At 39.9% G+C, this 22981-nt stretch overlaps 1 protein-coding gene across 1 annotated transcript in view; it reads right to left on the bottom strand.

Moving 5' to 3' along the window:
* anos1 (anosmin 1) overlaps positions 1-22981 on the bottom strand; it is a 55462-nt gene that overhangs the window by 19707 nt on the left and 12774 nt on the right. Inside the window, exons 3-7 of the mRNA XM_028436723.1 lie at positions 8794-8856; positions 8230-8452; positions 4258-4442; positions 3128-3257; positions 498-703 (exon numbers count right to left, since the gene is read on the bottom strand). Coding sequence (XP_028292524.1) covers positions 498-703; positions 3128-3257; positions 4258-4442; positions 8230-8452; positions 8794-8856 — 807 coding nt within the window. The remainder of the gene's footprint in view (positions 1-497; positions 704-3127; positions 3258-4257; positions 4443-8229; positions 8453-8793; positions 8857-22981) is intronic.

Below are 22981 nucleotides of genomic sequence, written 5' to 3'. Positions count from 1 at the left end.
AGCCGTTTTTTGATCCAGGGAATTCAGAAAATCCAATGTCCATCATTAACGGGAACTCAAGGTTATTTTAAACTCATGTCAGTATTCTAGAAAGATCCCCAGAGTTCAAACTATGAAAGGAAAAAAAAAACGAGCCCAATGCGAAAGCAAAGAGTTAAGAATACATACCTGGAATGATTTATCAGGATTAACAAGGATATACTGTGCATCGTAGCTAATATGTTTTCTGTCATTTCTTGGCTGTCTTCAAATGGTCTTCTATCACATCAGTTTGTTTTTTTAAATGATGTGTGGATTGTGTCCATCTGTGTCTGACTGATAACCCTGTAAGTACTTCTAAATAAATGCATCTCCAATTCCATGTTTATCTTTCATCCCCTGCACGCCTGTAAGGATATTCAGGGAGACGTGATGGGATGGAGAAAAAAGATGCTGAAGTAATCTTGGCTGAGTCTTCCTCGACAGGATAAAGGAATGAAAAAGAATAAGAAGATTACCCCTTTGGTGGTCTTTCTCCTTTTCTTCTTGGATGGCACCATGGACTTGGTGGGCACTGTCCAGCTCCAAAACACTTTATAGTGATGGATGGGAATATCGGGCTCCTCCGACGAGGTCCAGCTGAGGCGAGCGGTCACTGAGCCGTCCTCGGCCACGGTCACGTTGGTGACGCGCAGACTGGCGGGGCTGGGCGGGGCGGAAGGATCTGAAGACATGGCAACATTAACAACAAAAGGAGTACAACGCAGTCAGCAGTACGAATTACATCTGTTAGCATTTTAAGTCTCTCGCGAATCTTCGGTCATGGCAGTTGCTTTGCATGGATATTTTCCGGAAGAAAGCGTTTCCATCCCAAGCACCTTTCACCAGCTCTGAAATCGAGCTGAGGCGGAACAAGCATGACCCTGTGTTAAGTCATTTGTCCTCCATTGACAGTCTACCATGAGATATTATGACAGGTGTCATGCCTAGGACGGCTTTTGGCAGGACTCGGAGCAGTAGTCAGAGGTTAACAAACACATGGTGCTCACGTTGGCTCCGCACTCCACATTCCTGTACTCAAACTAATGAGTGGTGTGTGCATGTGTTGGTTGGGAGCAAAGCTGGTTCTGAACCTATTCATATGTAATGGGGCCCAGCCTTACTGCTGCCTGTCCAACTCAGGCAAGGGCCACATGCCAGACAGCAGACTAAAAAAGCCCCGTAATTAGAAAATGAATCCTGCTGCAGCCCAATCTGTTCTCATCCACCTGAAACACATTTAATATAGTCCCAAAAACACAACTATTGGACACTGCTCCACAGCAGCTGATGCAGGATAAATAAGCAGTCAGCTCTTACAAATTGCCTTCAAAATTGCATTCAGATGATACGGCCTTACTATGTAAATAATGGCTTTAAAGGGGGTTGAGCAGTTCATCAACACCATGATCAAACTGACTGGAAATTGGTTTTAAACCTGCAGAAGAATCATTTCCCTTCCTGGTAACTAGTTATAGCCATAGCATTGGGGACATTAGGATATAAAGCAGCTCATAAGCTGTTCCCCGTGAATAATAAAATCACGCATTTGAATTATGTATTCATTATGGAGTTAAATTTAGTATTTTTGCTCTGGAGTTTATTAAAATGCAGTGGGTAAGGCAACATCTTTTACAAAAGATGTATGTAACAGAAATTCTGGCACTAGGCTTATATTTCTCTCTCCCAGCTGCATTTTATACTGTCAAAATAGGGCCCATTTCATCCTATTTAAATCAAATGAAATGACAGAATATCATATTTTTGTACTTGTGATTTTTGGGCACCAAAAACAGTATATATGTATAACAGGTTCCATGTGTAGGACTATGAAGCTTTTTAGAGAGGAGCGGTGGAGGAGAATCTAGAAGTGACTGAACAGTGCCATCACAGCTTGTTCACTATAATATGAAATATGTCTCATTTACGTCACATTGCCTGGAAGTCAGACAAAACTAGTTTTTTTCTGAAACTTGCTAAAATTCCTACTTTTTGCTATATGATATATAGTGATGCTCTTAATAGTACCCTGAAAAGAACGGATGTTCGATATTAACAATGGTATTTGCCGATATCTGATGTGCCGACATCGTCCAACACTTACTTTCCAATATTAATCAACATAGATACATACGTAGACCCCTTCATGCCCTACATAATTTTAGGCCACATTATATGCATCTACATGGAGAATAACAACTTAAACTATTTCTGTTGCACCCCCCCCCTTAAAAGAATGGGCCTCCCCCATTGCAACAAAATTCTTACAAAATGAGTAAAGACAATTTAAAAGGTAAAAAATGTGAACACTCTTAAAAGCTTGTTTAAAAAAATATATATAAAATGTCAAATCAAATATTTTAGAACATTGATAATAAAGTTTTTTGAGTGCAAAGAAGAAAATATTTTTCTATTTTTCATGCTCAATGTTCAGCGGTTGTTCACCGCGACCCAGCACCCCTTGTATTAGGCCAACTTTTACTGTGGTGCCCCAATGGATGTTTTCCAAATAAAACATCATCTGTAGAAAGTAAGAAAACTAATTCAACTTCCTTCAGTGATGGAAAAAGTCACTTTTCTATTTTTAACACTTTATCTTAAACAACATCACATATTGGCATTTCATTATTGTTGGAAAAACCGATACTGATGTCAAGCGATATTACATTTTATTACATTACATTACAACTAAAACGTAAAGTCCTTTAAATACTGTGTCTCCACAATTCTGGTTATTCAGAGGTTGAATTATTGTAACTCAGAGTTCGATAGTGGGATAAATGCTGTAGGAATCAACGCTCTCAAAGTCGTTCAGTGGTTAAAATATGCTTGCATTTGAAAAAAAAAAGAAGTGCATCAGATATTATGAATAGTACCAGTTCTCAACATAAAGCATTTAACATTAATTTTGGCTCAATCAACAATGAGCAAATTGAGATATGAGAGTTTTAAAATCGTGGCTAAAGGTTCCACCTGTTCCTGTTCCTGTTCGGACAATAAAAAATGAAGGTCAGCCTGTGTCAAAAAGCAGTTCACACACAAAACAAGGCCACACACACACACACACACACACACACAGACACGCACATGTATATTAACGTATACTGACCTCTGGAAGAGCGGAAGTGCTTGCTGGGTGCAGTGAAGCCACGGGTCCCGTGCACGTTGACTGCTGCAACCCTGAACTGGTACCATCTGCTGGCTCTGATGTCAGCCATTTGGATGTGCTCCTCTGCAGTCTGAGGGACAGATGGGTGGAGGAGGGAAACCACAGGGGTCACGGTTTACGCTGGGTCACAGCCCCGTGTGAGTTTTGCTGCCACATCAGTCATGAGTGTGTTTCTCTTTGCCAAAGTTTCAAAGACATTCTGACTGTGAAGAATGTGCAACTGTGCTCAACAGTCCGTTAGCAGCCATGCAGCTGTAGCCTGTCACATGCTGGGACACCTACACTACACTGTCACAATAAAAGCCTGGAGAATGGAAATGCAAAAAATGTACAGTTAGATTGAGTTTGAAGAGAAGCTCTTCTGTTACATTTTATACAACCTGGAGTCCATTGATTGATTTTGTTGACAGGCTCCCTGCAGCATCTTTTTCAGAGGGGGTGACATAGTGTGCCTGTTCTGCCTGTAGTGTCCACCATACGGCCACACACCAGAGGTGTTGCTGGTGCTGAGCTCCATGAGCATTTTCTCTGTGCCTAATATCTTTTATTTATACTTTATTTTATGTACTTACTTATTTATTAATTTTTACTCTTATTCTAACTTTTGTTTGTGGCTGGGTGGAAACATACGCATGTCTGTGGCCGTGTATATGCGTGGCTAGGCTACATATAAGTGTGCAGGTAGAAGAGTGAGCATGGTATGTGTGTGTGTATACGGAAATATATTATTGCATGTACAATGTACTCTTGCTGTTTTTGTTGTTGGTTTTTGGGGTTTTTTTTGTTTTATATTTATTATTATTTTTTATTTTCTCATCACAATGTTCACTATTTTGCTTGTATAATATATAACTACACTTGTGTATACATGTTTTTGATGGTGGTAAACAGTGTTTGTTTTGATCTTTTGTTGTTATTGTCTCAATTATGAAAAGAAGATAAGTAATAGGTTTGGGGGGAAGAAAATATCCACATCTACATCTTTCCCTTTTTTCTTTGCACAATTGTAATGCACCTTTGAATCTGGAAATAAGAAAAGTTGAAACATGTGGGGAGGTTTTTTTTTTTACCTGGGCCACTGTCTCCCATTCAGTAGCATCGTCCTCACTTGGGTGTATCCCATAATTCCAGCGGCGCTGCACTACGTAAAGGACTGGCTCCACCGATATGTTGAACTTGGAGGACCAGCGGATCTCCAGCTGACCCGCGGGCTGTTCCAGGAACACCAGCTCCTTCCTTGGCTTCAATGGAACTCCTGAACAAACAAAAGAGGTTTTACAGAGGGAATGGATATCCCTATGATGTGGAATACTTCAAGTGAAATCAATCATTAAATGCGCTGAACGACCTTAAACTGGAAAGATAAATGAAGCGATCAGATGTGACAGGTATTGACTGGCAAAAGGAGAACTGACCTCATCACAATAGGTTTTAACACATGCTTTGGGACAACAGCATCATCAGTCTACTGTGATGGCTTTCAATTCTTCCAGGCCAGAATGTTTTCATAGCTGCGCTTCTTGGTGATGACACACATAATTTGCCATTAGTAATGTAATCCTGAACCCATAACAGGGTTTTTCTTTTCTTTTCTTTTTTTTTTTTTTTACGAACAGACACTTCAGTATGTGAGGTTAATTTGCATGACTGAACTTGATACTCAGCCTTTCAATGTCTCTGTGGCCATGTGTGATAAATTTGAGATTTATTAAGTGTGCTAAACACATCGCCAATTCAAACTTACTCCCCACAGTAGATTTATCGCAGTGGCAACGTAGTGAGTGGTTGATTGAGCGCCGGGCTCAGTGATAATGAGATGGAGATTGGAAAAGCGAGTTTGGAAGTACAGGAGAAAGCTGAACACATCGCATATTTCTCAATAAATCACCTCACTCTTCAGACCATTATGTTGGAGCTCTGCTGCTGCTACTGCTGCTGCTGCACAGTCCATTGCCGCTTCATATTTATCAACGGCGTTGCAAAACACGCTCGTGGCAACAGCCTGTGAGTAAACAACATAATCAACCCTGTGTTTTGAATCCAGAGCGTCTGAAACTCATATATCTCTATTCTGCCGCCATAAGAGGTGAAAAAAAGTGATTGATCGGTGTGCGTAAAATGAAGATGGAAGTGAATCCTTGAGCCACACGCAGATGGAGTGGATACTTTGTTTTCTCCCTGTGTTGATTTTACATGTTGTATCATGTAAAGCACATTGAGTTGCCTTGAGTATGAAATGCGCTATACATATAAATTTGCCTTGCCTTGCCTTGCCTGTGATAACAGCTTTAGGCAGCGGAGCAGCTGGGGATCATTGTGTTGTGGCTTCACAGCTCTGCAGTGGAGTGTGTGTGTGCGTGTGTGTGCGTGCATGTGCGAACAAACGTGTTGCATTTTCCTTTACAATAATCAACACCAAGGTAACCGCAGAAATTCCTCCTCTGCCTCTGTCTTTGCTCATCTTTCCAAAAAGTTACACATACCACACACGCCGCGCTAATACTAATACACACGCCACTCTTTTACATGAGGGAGACCAGAGACTGTACATCAGCGCCTCCAAAGACAACTTCAAATTCATCCAGACTTCATTCTTTAATGGCTGCACACAAATGAAAGCATGATGTAAATGCACTCGAAGCGTGATGTAGAGTACGGCGTTCGTTCTTGTCCTAATCATGCCAATAATTACACTTAAGGAATATAATTCCCAAAACGCACGCACGCATTGTCATAATGACGGCTATAATTACAGGGGTCGAGCAAAAAAAAAACACAGCAAATACTGCTTATTGCATGACTTACAGTCAAGGAAGAATGACTCAAGCATTTGATGGACCCGCTGACTTGTTTTGACAGTGCGAATGTGACTCCTGCTGAATTTAATTCAACTGACTCCTACACTGTTTCTGCAGAAAAATAAATATGATGGGTTGAATTATTTGGGGGGCTTGGTTGTTTTAAGAAAGGAGCTTTAAGAATCCTGGCAAACATGAAGAGAGCATGGAGAATATGTTTTTGTTTCTTTCAGGTAAATGCACCTGTTTGACGCCCTAACCCAAACAGGCACACACACACACACACACACACACACACACACACACACACACACACACACACACACACACGCACACACACACACACACACACACACACACACACACACACACACACACACACACACACACATCTGAGAGTGATCTCGGTTCGAGAAACGCTCCATTTCTTTCCGCGTGTGTTGCTAATAGCTTCCAGCATCATGGCTCATCAAGGAAAAAAAAACTCCTTATACATTTGACACAAAATGCATTCCTTATAGCATCTAGATTTACTGTCAGGTTCCTCAGGACGCTGCTAAATAAAGTGTGAAAACGAACTACCATTTCTCTTCAAGCTCACCCATGAACATAATGTCTTATCAATACAGGGCAATTTCAAGCACCAATTGGCAATTTCAGACTCATTTTCTGCTGCTTGGTATCTTTTCCATTAGGCTTTAGAGTCATGGAGACTCAAAGACAGTTCACATAATGAAGACCCTCGTATGATATCAGTAGGGCCTCCAATTTTCCGGGGATCGCGGAAAGCAGATGGAAAAACAAAATTCACGTTAGGAAACGAAAAAATCAATCTGACACAGGAAATGAACCCAAACCTGTTCTTTTTTCTCTCTCTTTATTTAAAATTAAGCCCAAACTTGAAACAGAAAGGCCTCATATGAATGTTTTGGGACGGTATCGTGCATTTACACGCTATGTTTCTACGTAAAACAAGTGACTGAATGTCTAGCAAGTGTGACAAACGGAGAAAAAACTCAAATTCTGCACAAAAATCCCATTCAAAATCTCTCACTACGTGCTGTGGTTCAACTAGTGATCATGTTATCCTGTATTTGAAAATTAATGCAGAGCTTTAGATTCCATTCGAATCTGAAAAAGCAGAGTTTAGTTGATGGTGAATTAGTTAAACTGGTAGTGATTTTACCTGGTGACACATCACAGCAGAAGCAACTAAACAATTACACGGTTAAGTGTGATTTTGTGCAAAACGTAATGGGGATTGGTTGGTTTACGGTAATTAAAGGTTTCACAAAAAATATTTTGGGGCCATATCACACATTTTCCTGGGATTTTTCCCATTAAACAATTGTCTAAGGGGTTAGCACTAGCAGTGTGGCTAATGTTGTTCTTGCAATGCAATCTTGTGCGATTTCAGCGTAACCATCCCTAACTTTTAAGTCATCAGAAACATATAAAATGTAAACTTAACAACAGTTCTTGAATCTACTAACCCCATTTAGCATGTTTGGTATGATTTCAGGAAGTTTAATAGCCAGTGAAGTCATCTAAACAGGCAAAGATGATGAAACGAAATGGAAATGTGACTAAACACGGACATGACGCGAAAATAGGTACACCCAGAAACGGAATTTGGGCCCTACATCAGGAGTCTGATCTTCAACATGAGAAAACATTCTCCAATCCAAGATCAAATGGGAATGTGCAGAAAGCAGAAAAAAACTGGATTACATTTTGAGAACATCAAAAATCTAAATATATGACCTGCTTTCCTCTCATTGAAAGCATAAATTTATCCCTTGGCAAAGAAGGATTTATTGCGTCACATTTTTTGTAAGAAAAAATGCAAATTGTGTAAGTTAATCCTATTAAAGCAGCAATGTTTGTGTTTAAAATTAAGACATACGCATTGTGGAAAAGCTTATTTAGTGAGGGTGGGAGTTTCTATAATTAAAATGATGATCACAACATTATTTTTATTCTGGTACCCATTGTGGACTGTTTATATGAACTCTGAGGCTCTTTTAATTTAAAGATTAAGTAACAGGGTTATCAGGGTTAAATCATTGTGTAAATTGTGAGGAGAATGATTTTTTTTTTTTCACATTCCACTGCATTCTAAACAAAACAGCTGTTTGATGTCATGTTTATTTGCATAAAACCACTAATCAAGCCCTCATAAGGCTGGCCTTTAACTGAAATAGTACCGTAATTCATTGTTGGACACTTGTGTATTAGTGTTACCTTTGTAAAGGTTCTTCGGCAGCTGGCAGGTGTGACCGCAGCCGTTGGAGCAGCACTTTTTGATGGATGAACACTCTCCGTCCTCCTCGCAGCTCTCCACGCAGGCGGCGGCGAAACCGCTGGCCTTTTCAGGGGCAGGACAGTCGCCTTGCTTGACTCCCTCTACTGACTTCAGGAACTCACAGCTTGTAAGACATTCGTAGTGCTTCTTGGGAAAGAGTGGCTATAGAAAAAAAAAGAAGAAGAAGAAGAAAGACGGGGGAGAGAAGAGGGGAAAAACATATGTCAGTTTCCTTTTGGACCAACGTGCCTCGCTATAAACAGACACCTCTGTGAGCTAACAGAGACAGTCCTGTGTACATTTAGCCTCATGACGCAATGAAGCGGTGAGTACATAAGACATCCTTGATTTGGCCTCAAAGGCGGCATTCCAGTTGCAGAAAGAGTTTTAATTCACACTTTTTCCTTTTCTAACTTCCCACTGATTGAATTTTCCCACATGGGCTATAAAAAAATCATGCTCTCCAATATAGGATGACCACAGTATCCGTTGCAGTGTCATACCTCACATAAATCTTGGCACTGGTTTTCCTTCAGGTCCCAGGATTCCTTGCACGGCTCCAGGCACTGGGAAAAGAAGAAGGGTGTCAGTTCTTCAAAGCGTGCAGCCACATCAAAGGGAAGCTGCTGAGGAGATGGTGCCTCCTGTGCGCAGTGTGCACGCTGCCTGACAGGCGTCCCCCTCAGCGCGTCCCCCTCGCCACACTCGCCACTACCAAGTCACTTTTCCTCCTTATATTACAGAAGCAGTGCATGCTTTCAGAAGATATAAACATTGCTCTTTAAAGCACAAAGCATACACGGGGTAATGTGGTTGTCTGTTATAAGCACACAGCCTAAGTCTCTCTGAAAACGCACGCTCGGGGATTTGGCGAATGTAGGTCCTGACAGGTTCTCTCTTTACGCCTTAACACTACCAGCCTTCTTAAGTGTCTGTGCCTAACTCTCATTCTACCCTTTTCCTTGCTCATGTCTGGGCTTGACAAACTCAGCACTGGCATTTAACTCCTTTCTCTTTTCCTACATCGCACACAAAGCATTTATTAAATGATACTCCAGGCTTAACATTCTCTGGATTCCTTGTTTTTTTTTAACGCGTGGAGCAAATTCAGTGAATGATTATCACTGACGCTGCAGAATAGAAATACTTTGCAATGAATGTGATTCACTTTGTCAGACATAATGAGACAATAAAACCTTAACATGGAATCTAACATCCAATCTAGTCAAATTCTTTCTGATTTATGTAAAACAGTTCAAGCCCGAATGGCTCGAATTCAATAAAAGTGAGGGTAGTATAATACAGAAGGTCCATGGATGTCCAATACAATCATGCTGCAGAAAAGCGCACACATTTAGAGGGAGGGAGAGGTTTGAGACTTAAATGCTCCAGCTGTTGGCTGCCCAGAGGTAGTGTGAAAGAGAAGAACAGAAGCAGTCAAACCAATGCCAGGCTGCTTCTGCATGGCAAATACCAGTATAGCCACTCAGACTACACCAACAACCTGCCAAAGTCAGTCTTTATAACAGTAGATCTCAACTTTTTAAAAGTGACGTACGCCTTCTAGGAATCTTTTAAGATCAACACAAAATTTAGTTTATGAAACCAGTTAAAAGATTTTTTTATATAAATGCCCAGTTGTTACTAAGTTTCTGTTAGAAATACGCACTTATCTCCTTGGCTTTGAGTCTTTTAGTTAGTTATCTATATTGTGTGTGTTCAATGTATTTCATATATTTTCCATGTGACTAGAATTTTTGCACTTCCTGAAGAAAATGCAAATGAGGATGCATGTGCTGGCCCGCGTCGCACTACATTAGCATAGCATTAACCTAGCAATAGCCTTAACGTTGTAATAACTTAGCAACAATCGCTTTGAAGGTTGAAAAAGGTTGAAAAGGTTGAAAAAGGTTGAAAAGGTTGAAAAGGTTAAAATGGGTTGGAAAAAGTTTGAAAAGGTTGAAAAAGTTTGAAAAGGTTTGAAAAAGTTTGAAAAAGTTAGCATTGCGTTAGCGTCAGCGTTAACATTGTGTTAGCATTCGCATTGTGCTAGCATTAGCATTACGCTAGCAATAGCATTGTGTTAGCAATAGCATTGCGCTAACATTAGCATTGTGCTAGCATTAGCATTACGCTAGCATTAAAATTGCGCTAGCATTAGCATCGCGTTACCATTGGCATAGCGTTGGCATTAGCATAGCGTTGACAATAGCCTTGTTTTAGCGTTCAAAAAGTTTGAAAAGGTTGAAAAAGTTTGAAAAGTTTGAAAAGTGTTTAAGAATTTGAAAAAGTTTGAAATGGTTGAAAAAGGTTCAAAAGTTTGAAAAGGTTGAAAAAGTTTGAAAAGGTTGAAAAAGTTTTAAAAAGTTGAAAAAATTTGAAAATTTTGAAAAAGTTTGAAAAATTTGAGAAAGTTTAAAAAATTTGAAATAGGTTGAAAAAGGTTGAAAAGTTTGAAAAAGGTTGAAAAAGTTGAATGGTTTCAAAATGGCCGACGATGAAGAGGGTCAAAGTGCACAAGAGGGTCAAAAAGGTTCAAACTTTCAATGTAAGTGGAAGAGAGCAAAAAGTTCCGCGAGAAATAACTCAAAAAGTTCAAAAGTTTTCAAAACACTGAGATATAGCAGAGATGTGCAGAATTTTCTGAAAAGTTTGATACCTCAATTGTTGAAATTAGTTGAAAATTGTGGGACGAGTTTGAGGATACGGAAGAAGAATAAAATAGTAGAATAATAATAAAGGGAAACGAATACAATAGTGAGGATGACAATGCATCCTCACTAATAATGGCTTGGATTTATATAGCACTTTTTTATAGGAGACTCAAAGCGGATACAGAAACCATTATTTATTCATTCTGTTTACTCACACCATTCATACCGGTGGTGGTAAGCTACATTGTAGCCACAGCAGCACAAATCATACCCAGTCATAAGAGGCAATGTGGGTAGAGTGCCTTGCACAAGGACACAGCGACAATGACTTGGATAGAGCTGGATTCAAACCCCCAACTCTTCAGTTATTGGACGACCCAGCCTTGGTCACTCCACCAGTCACCTACTATGTTGTACAGCACTTTATTATTATTATTATACATAGCGCTTTTCTGGATACTCAAAGCCACTTTATAATGAAGGGAGCAGTGTTGGGGTTCAAGTGCCTTGCTCAAGGCCCAGCTACCAGAACAACTTCCTTTTATTTGGTCCGCACTGGGACTTGAAACCGCGACCCTCGGGTTACCAACCCATGTCCCTACGGACTGCTAAGGTGTTTTATTAGTATAGTTAGCATTTCCATGCAATCTTTATAGAATGATTCAAAATATCCATTCAGATATCTATGCGTGTACACGTACATTGTTCTGTAGTAACATTTTATTTAACTTCTACAACACATCAAATAAACCCAATAAAGATATATTCTATCTATAAAAAAGTAAACGGTTTTACACAACAGCCTTAAACATTCATCAACGCTCAATTAATGCACCCAAGTATTCCTTTGCGCTGTGGTTAAAAATCACTTAGCCCTGCATGATTTTTCCAGGCTATAATCAGGTCGTGTTGAAACGTATTTATGCCAATAGTCACACACAACACACACAAAGAAACACACAAGCGCCAACGTGCATGTATTCACAATTAAAGGAGCCCCGACAATTAAATATGTAGCTTTGTAGACTGCTGAGCATCCACACATTAGAAAAATACATGACACGACGTCTACCTGTCAATTAATGTTACTAATAAACCGACTCAAGTCATCTGCTTAGTCACTCAGCCCAGTTTTAATTAAACCCGTTTGTTAGTCATACTACAAGGGCAGACACAGCAGTGTTTCGAGAGATTCTGCTAATTGATGACACTCTAATGTGAGTGGGAGACATAAATATAATATTGAGATCTGCCATCAAGAGACAAGACACAGAGCTACATAAAACTCACAACAGTGTAGTGGCTAATACGGCCCCAACTGTTCACATTGGATTTAAAACTAAAGGTGATGTCATTCATTTCTCATTGCTGTCAGGCACTCAGAGATGTATTTCTATGCGTTTATTAAACAGCTATATAGTTATTACTATATTGAAATGTTTATTTGCATTTTATGGAGTGCAGTGGACGGACATGTGATGAAACAAAAACGATGCTTCTGGAAGAATACGTTGCGATCACATCTGTGCATAAAACATCCAGTGTCCATGTGTGTAGAGCCGATACCGCCAATGGAAACGCCTCCTAACGCCTCGTTTTCGGAATCCGATACTGTTTTTCCGGAGCGTTTCTATTGAACCTGACACGCGAAACTGCTAGTCTCCATGGATTGCGGTTTTTTGCTGCCATCCGCACAAGATCGACAACAAACATCAATGGTGGCCAAATACTTCCTCTACGCTGTGATGATTCTCTGAACCATCAGTGTCTGCTCTGAGAAACTAAAAACAAGTTTACTGTCTCTAACAGCTCCGACAAGAAGACAAGGGCATTACCAAAGTATTACCGCCGTAGAGGAGGTCATATTATCACCAGCGCTTACTTGTTTGTTTGCCTGTTAGCAGGATTATGTCAAAAGTGCTAAACTGAATTTGACCAAAATGTAAACAAAGATTCCAATACATTTTGGAAGGTATCCAGATAATATACTGATTCTGGATCAGTTTGAAAAATACTAAAATCCCTATCTCTCAGTTTGTAATTGTCCCATCTTTCAGTTATGTCAGATTAGTTTCTTTAATTACCCCACTGAGTTTCATATGGATCAAATCTGCATTTCATTGTGATTTAAAAAAAAAAAAAAAAAAATGGTGGTGCCCAATGCGCCCATAAATTTGGACAAACTGCATCGTTATTAATGGGGATAGAAATTCCATACAGACCTTTAAAGTGCGAAAATGTCGTGGTACCACGATCAGGATCACTGATGCAGATACCTGATAATATCTGGAGGATATTTGGTTTGTGCTCTCTGACTGCCCTTGCAATATAGACATATATATATATATATATATATATACATATAGATAGCCCTCTAACCCTGGTTGATAGATTAATATGAAAAATCGGGTGCCAAAAAGGAGAAATGAACACGATTAAGGGTGATGACAACCAAAAGCCCCAAAATAAATGAATGTGTTTCCTACAGAGCTGATCTGGTGATACCGCTGCAACACCTCAGAGGTTGAGAATGACGTACAAGACTCTATTGCACTGTCCAAGTTACGCTTCGCTCTATGTCATTTTGAAAACCATCAGCTATTAATAATATGATGGACCAATTACACCTACTGGAAGGAAAGCCTGCGGCAGGTCAGCAGTAACTGGCAAGAACAATGAGATGTTGAGGCAATAACTATGAGCTGCACAAGTTTTCTAAAGGAGCTTCTGCCAGTAGACGCACACGTTAAAGCCCCCCAAATCCCTCCTACAAATCACTGAACATACATGCATAAGCCCCGGGATCAAGCTCATTTTACTCTTTGACCAATCTTCTGTGGATGGACTGAATGGAGTCCTTTCACCTTTTCTGACAACCTTTTCCTGGTTTCCGACTAACACAACTAAACACATTCAATTCAAATTCAATGTTGCCCTAAAATGCCCAGTTTTCATTTTCTATGGTATGGATTAACACTTTATTTCACTCACACACAAAGGTAAAGGCTCCACGACACATTTATGACTTAACAGAAACTTTTCCCACATACATCAGAGCACTTGTATTCATAAAACAAGCGGATCTATTGGGGGAAAGCATCTCTTTTAAAAAAGTTAAACATCTGTACTGAAGCACAGAGCTCCCTGCAGGTGTGCTGAACACTGGCTATCTGTCAACGTTTCCCCTCAGCCACACCCACAAGCTGACATTTAAGCGGGGATGAGGAGGATCGACGACAGATGTCTTGCCAAAGCAAATAAGGACGGCTGGATGTAATTACAAAGGTGCTCCCATCAATCAGGTGCCGGAGTCCTACTTACACAGTTTGGTGCTCAATCTAAACCATGTTACTGATATCGCCAGAAATATGACTGGGATAGAGCCACTGATGAGGTACTACTTTACCTTTATCACATCCCATGCAGACACACACCCTTGATTCCCTCCAGTATTAGTATTTTCATTTCCTGTTGTCATAGTTGGAGAGCGAAACATGTTTTTTGTATAGTTTTTAAGTTACTCTTTGTAAATTACAGGTCAGTCTCAAACTGATCAGAGACTTGTTACATTTTGGCACAGTGATGTCACAGACATGTTAAGGGTAATGATATCGTTCAATAAATCAATGTATTGAGATGCATTAACTAGGTTGACAGACTATTAATGATGGGATTGCCACCTGCTTTTATTACACTATATGAAAAGGTAATTTTTTGTATAAACAAGCTCATGTTTACAGTAAATGTTGCATAGGTGAACGTGGGAGGTAAATTGGTGATTGGTTAATGTAGTTTTACTCCAAATTTAAAGAGTGGTTAAAAACTCAAAACAAATGTATGTTGGGTACGAAGCAGTTGTGTTGATTGATTCTTGTCCAACTCTTTTTAGATTTTAGTCCAAGTATTTAAATTTGGCATATTTTGTTGTACAAATGTAAGCGTGACTGCCCTCTATGGGTTGAAACCCAGATATTACAATTGAATTTTGCTATTGGCTGAGAATGGTAGTTTGTGACATTTTGGTGGCTTCTTACATCACCAACCACCACTGTTGGCTCCGCCCCCTTAAAAACTAGCACCTGTCAACTACAGTATATATAGAAAAAAATTAATTTGAAAAGAAATATTCACCATTTTGAAATTGCAAATATTTTTTTTTTTTTTTAATAAAGTCAATCATACATGTTCACGTAGCTAAAATGAAAATAAAACTCATCTACATCAAAATATGAAGATGAATATAGGTATTTTGGTAACACTTTACTTGAAGTTTTATACATAAGGCTGACATTACGCTGTCATTAGCATGAATAAGGTGTCATGCGGGCTGTCAATAATCTGTCATTAAGTGTCGTTCGCTAAATAATGGCACCTTTGGAGCTATGTTGGCATTTTTTGGGGTAAGGTGGAGGGATCTAGTGAGGTTATTAGGGTTAGGGTCAAGTCATAATAATGACAGCGTTATTTCAGCCTTTATGTCCCACATCATGCTATTTTTCACCCATCTCCATTTGTTCTAAGAACCCCAAAAACATAGTATTTGAGGATTATTTTCCAAAACTCGCCTGTAGAAAATACATACATAGCACTGCACGAAGAATGCTGACATGCTCACCTTTGTGGGCATGTTTGTTTACATGTCAATCACGACAGAGAGCTTCCTGGAGGCGTGGCTTCTCCAGCTCAGTGTCGCGTCAAATTCGTCATCAAAGTGGGAACGCGTCATCAAATTGGAGCGAGGTGTTTGGTCTCACCCTGCAGTAAGAAAAGAGCAAATCACCCTCTAAATAACGACTGAGGGAATCAATGAAAAAAACACTTTGGCCATGTGTATGAAGCCTAAATAACACTTTATGATGTTTAAAGTACAGAAGTCCATTTAGCTTAACATGGGCCCTTAAAGCGTTACCGGTATTTTTAAGTTATCATTACATTGACAGGATATCTTTTTTAATCTATAAATACTATAAATATAAAAATATGTATGTATGTATGTATGTATGTATTTATGTATGTGTGTATGTATGTGTGTATGTAGGCTCCCCGAATGAGCCTTCAAACATTTTCACAGCTGCACAAGGAAACATAATTGGGTCAGACAAAGGGTATCTGCTGAGTCTGGGTGCCAGTATTAAGTTTCTTCAAGGAAATTCTTTCAGTCTGCTATGTCACTATCTTTTTGAGCACCATAAGGAATCCGTGCCCCGTTTTCTGTGTGTGTGTTGTTCATACATAACTCAGGACAATTTGTTTTCTAAAAACAAAACAAATTCAATTTACGGGAATGCAAACAAGAGCACAGGGTTGTTTCTATAGACTACAGCTGTTTCTCTTAACAAATGCTTTAGAGCTGCTTATTGTCCTCCTATCTTCCTACCCGATGGTGACACGCTCTGCATGTTAAAGTAGCAATATCCAGTGAACTCTTTCACTCCCCATTTCATGCTGTGATAAAACTCAGCAGTTGTTACTCTGAGGCACCCTGAAAAGCATTCTATGGGGCCGGCGAGAAGAGCCAAGCTGAATAGCAGCCAATGCAACACCCTACATTACTTTCTTCATGGCTGGGACGATGTCGGGAGGGAGAAGACAGAGGTTGGGGGGTGGGGGGGGTCGAGAGATTCATTTCCCAGAGTGGGTGACGGAAACAAACTATCCAAACAGTGCACTCATTAAATGTCACGCAAGTGTTTTGTTTGAGTTAAGGAAACATGAACTAAAACCATGTCTGCCCTGAAGCCTGTATACATAGATTATATTCCAAATATCAGATAGCTCATAATTTAGACCAATGATATTTTCCAATATTGCCAGAACACATTTATGTGGCCACATTAAGAAGTGTGAGGCTGATTCAGGAATTTTAAAAATGCCACTAAGCCATGTGGGCACGTGTTTCCCCCCTTCCCAACCTGCCAATAGTGTGGTCCCGAGTATCTTTTGATCCCTGTCATAAAGCCCACAGTTGGGATTTCTCTCTCTGAACTAATCAATCCCAGCTGTGATGGTGACTGTCAAGTTTGAGCTGAATGCATTTATTAACAAGGTGCCTTTGCCTGCCCCGCGAACGACGCCTCAGACGTGTCGGTTCTCTGGTGGACTCAGATATGGAGGAAACCCTGTTGTTCATAAGACACGCTGTACAGCTCACCTCTGAGCTCACTGAGTTATGGCTATATTTTGCTGCTCCGGCACTTTTCACACACCCGACGACTGGACTCAATAATTTAAGTTGCTCTCTCAGCCTCTTGCAGATAATCTATCGACCCAACCTGAAGCAGACACTTATTGAATTTAATTCACCCATGTTTCACCCTATTTCACTTTTATTTGACCAATGTCTCCTCTGAGCTTTGAAAGTTTCCTTTTTTCTCTTTTGTTTTTTCAGTCGCTGCCCTTTTCTATTTCATTACTTTAATGTAAATCAGTGATTCTCAAACTTTTTCTAATATGACCTTTGTATTTTCAGTTCATGTTCTAATCAAGATCATGTGTATCATCATTTTGTGTGTTTTCTGTGTTATTTTGTGTGTTTTTGTGTCATTTTGTGTGTTTTGATGTCATTTTGTTGTTGTTTGTCTGTTCTTTTATTATTCAGTATATTTTTCTCTTATTTTGTGTGTTTTTGTCTGTTGTTCTTATTATTTAAATTATTCTCTCTTAGTGTGTGTTTTTGGTGCCGTGTGGTTGTTCCTAAGGTCGTTTTGTATGTTTTTCCGTTATTTTTGTGTATTTTGTAGTGATGTTGTGTATTTTTCTCTCATTTAGTATGTCTTTGTTGTTGTTTTGTGTTGCTGGTCATTTTTAGTGTGATTATAATTGTTTACCAAAATTAAACATTATAAAACCCCATATTTTTAATATTTTTATTTGTAATTTTCTACACTCTCTCTCCCTAGTACCCCCTGCAGTGCCGTCGCGTATGCCTTGGGCTACACGTACCCCCATTTGAGAAACACTGATGTAATCACGGTGAATTTTCTATATTCTGATCTCTAACATTTTTTTGTTCCACACAGGTTTGCTTCCAAGAAGCTTTTCTACTTAAAAAAAAAAAAAAAAAAAAACGTCTTGAAGGTTAATAAATCTGGAGCATTGGGCTTCCACTGCAGTGTAGCGAAAGCATTAGCCTTTATCACATCAACTATCTTGACAGATGGAGCATATTCAGCAGCCAGTGGTGTTAAAAGGACAAGTTTCTGGAACTGACAACGGAGTAGATGATTTGCTAAGATTCATACGTGTTTGCAAGGATAATAAAAACTTGAAACAAGGACATGGACAATGGTAAGGATTAGATTTGTAGCTCTGTTTAAGCTTTTTTTTTTCTTGTTGTGAATTAGCGTCTGAGCCCAATTATCCTCAAATCATGTCACCCCTCACTTCACCCAGTGCCTCACTACTGCTCAACAGTTTTCCTTGTGCTTCTTATGATAAAGGACGTGATGAGACAGTTTGTCTCCTCATTTTAATCCACATACAAGCTCTTAGTCCCACTTTTCTAATTTAAAAACATCAGCTCTATTTGGCTTAGAATAAATGCCTAAAATGTTCCATCTGAGATTGTGCCAGCTCTGAAACTCTTCTTTCAGGTTAACCAGCCTGAGATCTATATCACAAAGTGTTAGTGGTCTAATTACCGATAAGTGTCAATGTATATGTTAAAGCTTCCTTTTACATTTGCATGTGACATGTCATATATGGAAGATTTGTACGGCTGTAACAGTAACACGATAGGGAAGAAGATATCCTCATTCCAAGCCGTTTCACAGTCTAGACACCGTATTTCCTTAACCTAACCTGACCTGCCGGCGTGTTGCAGACAAGAGACATTGTGTATTTAATTTCTTGGCTGCGGTTCATCAACACAGGTGTGTGCTGAGCAGACAGAGGGTGGAGCAGGTAGATGGAAAAGATTAACAGCGTGCTGATTTGAGACGCGGGTTCGCAACCCTACACTTGGCCAAAGTCACACAAAAGCTGAAGAACATGAGCCTTTAAATGAATTCTGCCTTATCCGAAAGTCACATTTTTTTTATTTTTTTTCCAAGAACAAAAAGATGAAATATAATATTTTACGTGATTGTTTTTAATGCTGCCAGTTACTGTCAGTGGTTCACATCCAAGATAAAACATGTGCACAGACACTCCGAGTGCATTTTAATATTCAAAGATAATTTTGGTTCCCAATTTTAGGTCATAAACAGATGAAATATATATTGCAGTGGTTGCTTTGAATTTTTTCGTTCTGTGATTACATAACCGACTGCAAAACCAACAGGAAACCCAGAGGGATCACAGTGTCAGTGAAGGATTGTAGAGCAAAACTTCACAAGTAGTGGGTTCAGGAGCAAAAAGTGGGTCGCAGACACCGTATCCGCGGGCCTTTGTCAGGGTGAGAAAAGGGTCTTGTTCTTTTTTTTCGCATGAGATTTATTATTGGTGCAATGTCACATGTATTCACACATTTTTTTTTAGTTGAACGATTGATTCCAACTCCACAAAAACGTGGCATTCTTGATCTAATTTCTGCTTGGACAATCGTGTTTTGCAAATATAAACTATTAACGACGCAAAGCAACGAAAAAACTTAACGCATTTTCTTCTCAAAATTCTTCTCCTTAGCAAAAAAATTACATATTCTCCACATTTGCAAGTGCTTTACAGCCCTGAGAAGAACATGAACTGTGAGCTTCACCAAGTGCCATAATTCTTTCATTTTTACAACCATCTGAAACAAGGTTGTGTTCCAGCTCAAGTAAAAGGTGAAACAAAACGTATACAGTTTCAGACGTTCTGTTTTGTCAAAGAGAGCTCTGAGAGAGCGCGTGAACGCAGCAGGTGGCGTCACAGCCTTTTCTTGGTGAACCACTTTAATTATTAATTTAGATGCAGTTGAGGGTGCAGACAACAAAGAGCTGAAAAGGAATAGCTTGGCGGAAAGTGAGAAGAGGAGGAGCGGGAGGGGCGATGCATGAATTATACATTTTAGTCCACAATCAGAGGTGCCTGCCTTATTTATAAGCAAGAAGCCCACACAGCTTAGCCAGAATAGTGCTTTTGTCTGCTGTGGAATGCAATAGGAGTTCAATTAAAACTTAATGACCCAGAAGTTTCATTTACACACTTCAGAGATGCTTACAAGTCCCTTTGCTATTTATAGTTATTATGCTTTGCATTGACAAAAGTCAAAATTACAGTGGCTGTAACCAGAGCCCCGGTTATCACATACTGCTGAGCTCAGTTTACATTTCATGACGATTAGACTCAACAGGATGTATCCATCATGTGGGGTTAGATGGGTGATAAAGATACCAGCGGTGCTCGTGTGATGACGTAGCATGGGAAAGCCAAAACTCTCTGAAAAACCAAGTCAGTCCCAACATTTGATTTACTGTATTTACTCCTACACCAGAGCACTAAATAATGTTACACAGACAGATGTGCGGATGTAAAAATTTAAAATTGGATCTGATAATAAAATACTTCCTTGAGGCCAAACTCATTCACTCAAACTGCCCATACCGTTGATTTGCAGCGACAATAATCCGACAATGAAAAACGTATTCCTGCCATTGCGACATAAGTCACTGCAGACTGAGGAGATAGCAAACAAGATAAAGGACATTTGTCCTGTTGTTTTGCTCATACAGCGACCAGTCGGGCTGGTTCAATCCCCTCTCATCTCCAATCAGATCGGAAGATTTTGTCCCAAAGTAGGCCAACAACATGTACAACACAACACGCCGCAGACTGGGGGGGGGCATGCTAATCCCATGTTGGAGTCACATTCCACCACTATCTCCACTTGTTTATTTGAGTTTCAGAAAACACTTGAAATTCACTAATCCTACTTACCCTCTCACGCTTCCACTAACAGGTCCTCACCACAGCCAATCATTACAATGTCTATGAATTGTAAAATGTCAATGTTCAAAAGAGATAAACAACTTCTGTACGCTTGGAGATAAATGTTTGTGTTTTCTCTGCCTACTTCAACCATTTAAAAATGAGCAACAAGGGAAACTCTAAGATAACTTTCTATTTTCTGAAAAGGAACCATGACCTAATTAAATGAAAGAAAGGTGGTGATCATTAAGTATTTGACACACATTGTGGTTCGGCATCATCCTGGAACTGTCACACGTAATCTATGGGATGAAGCGGCTTTAGAGGAAACTGGAATAAATTAAAGGTCTCCAATCTAGGAACATCAGCCTTAAGATCGTTACATTTTAATCCTTATTTCCCCAATGTATCAGTGTGTGTCTCAAAAAATTAACAACAACCATGAATAGAAGCTAAATAATTAGTTTGCCTCCAAACCTGGGAGGAGAATTAAAACATTGTTACAAAGCGAAGGTGGTTTTTTGTGTGTACTATGTTGTAATATAAACTATTAATACATTTAAGGATTGACACTAAACACTCAGATACAGCAGATTGTGTCAGTGTGACAGCTAAAAGAGGATTTCACAGCCTTAGCCTTGATGACATTAATCCCTCAAGAGAAAAATATCCCTTTGACAAAATGAAAACAGGCTATCTGTGAAAGGTTGATCATCTTTCAATGCTTTAAGAGGAAAAAACCAATAACACAAACTTGTACGACATGCCCATGTGTCTTTGTGTTTGTCTGCAAAAGAGGAATTACAGAGACAAAGCATAATAATGATTGCGGTTGGTCAGTAGTTCAGCTCTATATGGCCTCTTCGCCTCCTCTGCTAGTGAGGATATGTCTTTACCTTGTTCTGCTGTGGGGGTTTTCATTCCCTGCCACCCACCATGTGAATAATGAGCTCCACAGATAGCAGCCAATGAAGCGACCCCCCGTTAACCAATGAAACTTAACAACCATGTCCAGATCAGGTCCTTCCTGCTGGGACTGACCAGCCCTGCTTCACACTCCTCTGCCACCTGCCCACACACACACATGCACTCACTAACACTGCCTGAAACTTGACACAAAAAAGCATGTACAGTATCTGAATTATTGGCGCTGCTATCCCTATACACATTGTTGATTTAGAATTTGGTCAATAAATAAAGCTATATCTGGTTAGTTTAGAGGGTTCAAATAGTTTGCCAACCCTGACAAGTGATCTAAACACAATCAAATGGACAGAATGAGTTCTAGCTGAGCTGTCTTTAAGGTGTTGGTCCTGGTAATGTGACTAACACAGAGAGGTGTGATGAATGTCTGGCCTCAACATGACCAAAAGGTGCTTTGAAGTCTGTCTAAGCACTCAGCAATTTCAGCCATGCCCAGCTGTAAAACCACCAACCAGCACCCTCTTTATCACATATCTTCATTACACCTTAAAACAGTGTTTTTCAACCACTGTGCCGCGGCACACTAGTGTGCCGCGAGAGATCGTCAGGTGTGCCGTGGGAAATTATCCAATTTCACCTAATTGGTCTAAAAAAAATTTTTGAAAACATATTAATTATTATCTGCAAATAATATACCATTGTCGAGTGTCCGTGCTGCAGTAGTGAATAAAGGTGCGTGCACACCGAACGCGACGGAAGCGATGACGTTGCCTTAAATCGTCCCTGATCGGTAGTTTGCACATAGTGGTGCTTTTTTGTCAGTCCATCATTTCATCGCTCCAGCGACGCGATCACTAGGGAGCTGTGTGTATGTATGTGTGTGTGTGTGCGTGTGCGTGTGCGTGTGCGTGTGTGTGTGTGGCCCCGGTAACAGAGTAGAGACAGAGAGAGAGAGAGTGTTGATGACGTCTTTTTTTTCCCTTCTTGCTCCGCTTCTACGGTTAAATGACCAACTTAACGGAGATATTAAAGGATGACTTCACTCAGAATGTGTTTGATCAGTAGTTACTGTGGTTTTAAAGAAATTTACCGCTTTAATTTTGAACCTGATACTTTGAGGAAGTAGAACAGCCTCCGCTGCAGCCGTCAGCACTGAAGCGGGAGCGGGAGGGAGGGGCTGCTGCCTCCGCTCTACAGACAGTGGAGGACGGGAGATATCGCTTCACGTCGCTTAAAAAGTTTAAATTTTTCAACTTTGATCATG

Source organism: Gouania willdenowi, chromosome 21, assembly GCF_900634775.1.
Source record: "Gouania willdenowi chromosome 21, fGouWil2.1, whole genome shotgun sequence".
Lineage (NCBI taxonomy): Eukaryota > Metazoa > Chordata > Actinopteri > Blenniiformes > Gobiesocidae > Gouania > Gouania willdenowi.
The sequence above is the reverse complement of the archived record's forward strand: the minus strand, read 5'-3'. Positions and strand labels throughout refer to the sequence as shown.